Genomic DNA, 5,783 nt, shown 5'->3' with positions numbered 1-5,783 from the left:
GCGGAAAAAGCAAAAGCATTATAGACGAAAAAAAACGTAAGTTAGAAATGATAATTGTAATGAAAAAAAGTGCCCTTCTAGCATGGCTTGCTTTTGCCATTGACGGCTTGATTTGACAAGTATGTGGGAAACATTTGTTGGTGAGTGAAAAAAAGAAATAACTTGACTCTTTCTTCTCCCTTCTTCCCTCCCTTTTCCACAAGTGAGAATGAATTATGCATAGTAATTAATGACAACTTATTTAAAAAAGACTATAATTGATTTTGATATGTATATTATGTCGTGACATGTTATCTCTGGATAACTGCCGAACAATGGTCTCTATCCTGATGATAATCTCCAATATTTGATCATTTCAGTTTATCAGTTTACGTAACTTAAGCCGATGTATTTTAAATACTTGGTAACATCATATCTTATTATAAATAGTTGGGACTTAATTATTTCATGTAAACAATTTCTGTTTTACAGATATTCGTTCCCTGTGGTTGTCAATTACATTTAGGTTGCCTAAATAATAGCAGTAAAAAATATTTGAATTTTCGATTTGGGTAGAAAATAACTCGAATTAAATAACATTTGGGAAGTGTAAATCAAAAGAAATCAAATCAATGCTAATGCAAATAAACTTTATTATGCAATTGCCTGATTGCTGAAGAAAAATTGCCGCCGCCCAAAATTCGATTTTTGCTGCTTTTCGCGAAAAAACTGAACTATTACAAGAGGGAATTCGCGAGCAACCTTTTTAAAAATCCATTTATCAATAATATGATTCTATTCCATTGATACAGAAATTGTTTTGAGTGTTAGAAAATGGAATCCATCAAATCTGAGGGTTTGAGGGTTACATTCAAACAGCACAGATTGTTCAAATATTTCCAGCAAATAATATAAAACATTTTAACGTCCAATATATTAGTTTATTCTATTTTTTGGTCATATTTTTTTATACTATTACGTCAAATAAATGAATAATGCGTAAAATTTTAATAAAATAGTAACTGATGGATTTTACATCATAGTGAGAGATGAATGACCACCCTAAATAATGCCAGAATCACTGGTATAGTTTAATTCAGCAAGATTGGGATGACATGACAATTTGGCGATGGATATGGAAGCTAAGCAGGTTTACACTCTTCGAGATTCTGAGCAAAACACTTTTCATTATTTCATTTAATTTGTCATTTGGAGACAAGCGCATTGCGCATTTCTTCAAAAGAGTGGCATTGTAACTTCCATTCATTTGATTTTATTCATATGGTTATTCTCGAGTTTTACTTTCCTCTGTGATTATACTGAAACATTGAATTCATCCTGCAGAAGGCATTCTGTAGTGAACTTTGAAAATGATTGAAAAATAAAAGTGAACAATATAGCAAGTATATGGATGCATGTGTACGCACTCAAGACAAATACAATTCTTTACAGGTATTGATTGATAAGTGATGAAGGATACGAAAAGGATTGAGACAGTAAATGTGACCTTAGAAAGGTTCTTTGATAAAAAAGTATTCAAATCTGTCAACGTTAAATTATCTAAAGCTGCTTTACTTTACTTAAATTAAGACATCACCGAAAAGTATTGCTTCGGAGAGCAATAATTTACTCATTTCTTCTTTGTAAGAGAGAATAATTGTAATTAGTGCCATTTCATACTTTTTCATATTAAACTCCTAAAGTTCATTTACCGTATCGGACTCCATTACATGTCTCTTTTGAATTTTTTGTTTTGCTGTCTAAATTTCTTCTGAAGTTACCTAATTCATTGCATTTATCGGTACGAGTTTTTTTACATCTGTTGCGAGTAAAAAAGCTTCGAATATTGCATCCGGACGTTATCTTATCTTCCTCATCAAGAAAGCCATTTTTTATGATAAGTTTATTTGATAATTTTATCACTTTTCGATGCTTTTTTTCTTCGACATTTCCACTTCTGCTCGTCTTCTCCTTCATCCAAATTCAGGTTTGGACAGATCAGTTACTTAGTGTTCCAGTTCCTCCCCAAAAAAAAATTAAGAGAAATGGTGCGGCTCTCCTCACTTCATTTTCTCCCAAATGATGGTACGGTTGTCCACATTCCATTTTCTGGTTCACTCCATTTTCTCCCAAATATTGGTGCGTTTATTCGTTCTTCACAAATTGCTTCGCTTTTGATCGCTTATTGCTGTAAATAACATTTCATATCCTAGGCTTTTGCTGAATATGAACAACAAAACTATCTGACAACTTCTCTAGATTACACTACATCTCTGCGCTGGACAACTGGCTTTATCTTAGTATTGACCGCCGCATATTTCATTTTTCGGTTCATTATTCTTTATTATAAATGAAAAAGCCTAAAAGGTCGTGGTAGGTTTGTATTTGCAACGGTTTAGGGTCAAATAGCATCTTCCTACTTTTGAATAATTACAACCACTTCATCATATGACTAATTACATCGTTAATTACGCTAATTAATATTGGATAGGCTACTTTTTCGAGCTGATTATAATCAAGAATTTGAGAGTCATGTGTTTCCTTCGCAGACAAAGGACAGAGAATTCGAACCTAAACTCAAAGCAAAGTAGAGTTGAAAGATTATATTCATCTCTATTTTCTCTAATTATTATTTTAATTGTAGGACTGTTCTTAGAAAGTATTTCGATGAACAGATGAAATCTCTTCATATTCTTTTCTTCAATGATGATATCACTGCGTCAGTTTGCTTACTATTTTTTTTGTAATGTTTTTGATGTTTCCACTCTTAAAATGTAAGTAATAGCCTGCAACATTATAATGTCTTTCTCTCCACTTTCTTTTTTCTAAAAAATATCCTTTCAAATTTTGTTTGAAAGCAATTTGATCGATAGATGAAAACTCAACATACTCATCCGCGGAAAGACACGAATCAACATATTTAAAAATGAGCTAAGTCGAAAACAAGTGAAATGTTTACTTCTGACACCCCAAATAAATTGTTAATTTAGGAATGGATCAGCACGAGCAAATGTGGAACATCAGTTGCATAATTATATCCATAAATACTATCGTCCAGGGGTCATTACTGAATACATGCAACAGATGAAACCGTTGGACGGTCCTAATAAGAAATCAGTTGATTTAGTACATCTCTGAAACCAATTGTAAACCAATTCAACTTCAATTAATTATGTGATTTGACTTCCATGGAAAGTTTACTGTATATAAATGGCATATAAAAATTCAAAAATAAAAAACTAAATTCCGCAAGATTTTAGATTTAAATGATTTTTGTATAAGATGCAAATTTCTCATTCAGATTATCATCATATTTAGAACAAAAATGTTAAATCACCTCATTCTTCTATTCTGTATAGCTGCCGATCGGGTGTGTCTTTCTAAACTTTGGGAGTGCGGAAAAGTGCGCCACTGACTCTAAATATGGTGTATGTTTTGCTCGGCATAACTATAAATGGTTTAATGTGCTTCTAGGGAATTTGTGGACAAAAATCAATTATTTCGTTTGTAATTACTTAAACTACAATCTGAAACAGATTATTATGATAGAATGGAACATAAGTAAAGTGAACAATGAGAAAGTAAGGCTAATTAAATTCTTCTGCGACAGCAATTCATGAGATTATTGGAAGAGTATCAGTAGCGAGCAATTATGCTGACTAACAATCAGTCCAAGTTGAAAATCTGAATTCAGCATTTGTGGTCTTCAGTGGAGAGGGGAAAGTAATAAGGAAAGCAACCAAATCTGCGGAATAACTTAATTCAAACTATCCTAATAAAATTAGTAAAAGCTTAAGTTTGAAAATCAACCAAACTAAAATATTCCTCCATGAAGAAGAAAAAGTACAGTAAACACTGGGATGGGAGCTGTTTCTTTCCAGTTCGAGAAAAAACTGTTATGTAATAAAAATGAATGCGGGCAAAATTAGACAAAACTGATGCACAATTTTTCAATTCTAATGCTTGTGTCTCTGATAGCTATTTATGTGCCTGTAAAAATGATTCCAAACTTCCAACAGAAAGAAAGATATTCTCCGTATGCTCGAACCTGAATTAAATTCAAAAATTTTGGAAAAAAGTTCGTGTCAGCGTGATAGGCAGACAAAATTTTATGAATTGAGCTTATTTTTATGCTTTTGCTTAAATAATATGCACTTGAAGAAAATTCCCCAATCTGAAAATGGGTTCAGAAATTTCAAATGATTGGGACAAAGAAAAAATGAATTTATGGATACATGACCTATCAAATCTTTAAATAATCCTAAATTTTGTCACTTAAAGGTAACATATAGGACATATTGCATGACACTTTTTTTTTTGAAAAATATATGTGTATTTTAATTCAATTAAAAACTCGATTATTACGCTTAAATTAATTATCATAAGGTAACTTAAAATTGAAACGTGTATTTACCAGCAGAGTCTCTATAAAATGATTAAAATTTAGGTCAACAGAGAACCAGGAAGTATCCACAAATCTCACGCATAAGTGCAAGATAAACATTTACAATCAGCCACATATCGAAAGAAAAACAACAATTATATGCACTATTGGTATAAAGTGCTTCAATCTAGAAAACTGGAAATAATTCACTTTTCCCAACTCCTTGGCCCAACACTTTTCAGCAAATACATTTCTGATGGATTAATTCAAGTTACAGCCAAGTTCCATCCACGTCCTAATTGATCCATGATAAAGTGTCCCGAACAAAATTTAAAAAATACTATCTGTAATTATGGAAATATTTGATCTTCTCTCCTTATTTCCTTCTCATCAGTGCTTATCCAATGTATCGTTAAAACAATGATAATCTTTGCATAGTATAGCCCAATTTCGAATTTATTTAATCATCCATTTTATGCTGGAATTGTAGGACCAGCTTGTGGAAGTGTGGATAAACTAAAAGAAATGATATCATCGGGCATGAATATTGCTCGCCTGAATTTTAGCCATGGATCTCATGAGGTTTGTATTAATAATTTTAATTGTATGATCTTTCACTGCTCAAGAAATTTGCGTTTAAAAACTATTCAGATGATTCTTTCAGTGCATCTTTGAAAGCCAAACTGAAACTAGTTTTCTTTCCAGTACCATGCAACAACAATAAAAAGCATACGCGAAGCAGTGCGAAGTTTTCATCAAAAGCCACTAATTGGAATTGCTCTGGACACTAAGGGACCTGAGATTCGCACTGGACTTATAAATGGAGTAGGTTTAAATTCTTTACAAAATTATGAGAGCATTTGAAAGCACTTAACATAAGATGTTGCTCTGCATTAACAGCATAAGTTTTAAAACAGTATTTGGAAAGACTAAAAAATATTAAAGCCTCTGAAAATAATTTTAAAAAACTGATTCGAATGAAAGAGTTTCTGAAATTCTACATCCTGATACAAAAAGTTAGAAAAAGAAGTAAATGGATTGATGGTGATAATAGGTCACTTTTCCACTTGTTATATTACCGAATTTGTTCCACTGAAATCGAGAAGTACTGACATGAATATCAATCATGTAAACATAATGTCTAAATTCCAAGATGGTCCAATCGTTCTTTCAATTTTTGCTTTCAAAGTTTTTTCAACAATTTCTCAGAAACCTTAGAAGTTTCTAGCCCCGGTAAGTTGTTATACACCAGTAAATTCATTGGAGCATCGTACATTATTAAGCAACAAATTATAAATAGGCTAAATGTGAAGCACAGATCTATCCGAAAATTCCTGATGTTCCAACTATAAGTATCGGAAAAACAGGAATGATATGTTAGGCTTATTTTAGTCTAAAGTTCATTGCTTAGAACTTGCGA

At 32.0% G+C, this 5,783-nt stretch overlaps 2 protein-coding genes across 2 annotated transcripts; both read left to right on the top strand.

Moving 5' to 3' along the window:
• Positions 1-1,448: 1,448 nt before the first annotated feature.
• On the top strand, positions 1,449-3,117 carry LOAG_12030 (hypothetical protein; the record flags this gene model as incomplete). The annotated part of the gene is made up of 4 exons (XM_003147544.1): positions 1,449-1,511; positions 2,193-2,308; positions 2,624-2,698; positions 2,970-3,117. 4 exons carry the CDS (start codon positions 1,449-1,451, stop codon positions 3,115-3,117), a joined length of 402 nt encoding a protein of 133 aa, XP_003147592.1.
• Positions 3,118-4,888: 1,771 nt separating this feature from the next.
• LOAG_12029 (hypothetical protein) lies at positions 4,889-5,227 on the top strand (the record flags this gene model as incomplete). The annotated part of the gene is made up of 2 exons (XM_003147543.2): positions 4,889-4,945; positions 5,069-5,227. The coding sequence occupies 2 exons, from the start codon at positions 4,889-4,891 to the stop codon at positions 5,225-5,227; spliced, it is 216 nt and encodes a 71-aa protein (XP_003147591.2).
• Positions 5,228-5,783: the final 556 nt, after the last annotated feature.

This window comes from Loa loa (assembly GCF_000183805.2).
Source record: "Loa loa unplaced genomic scaffold supercont3.53, whole genome shotgun sequence".
NCBI classification, from domain to species: domain Eukaryota; kingdom Metazoa; phylum Nematoda; class Chromadorea; order Rhabditida; family Onchocercidae; genus Loa; species Loa loa.
The sequence above is the reverse complement of the archived record's forward strand: the minus strand, read 5'-3'. Positions and strand labels throughout refer to the sequence as shown.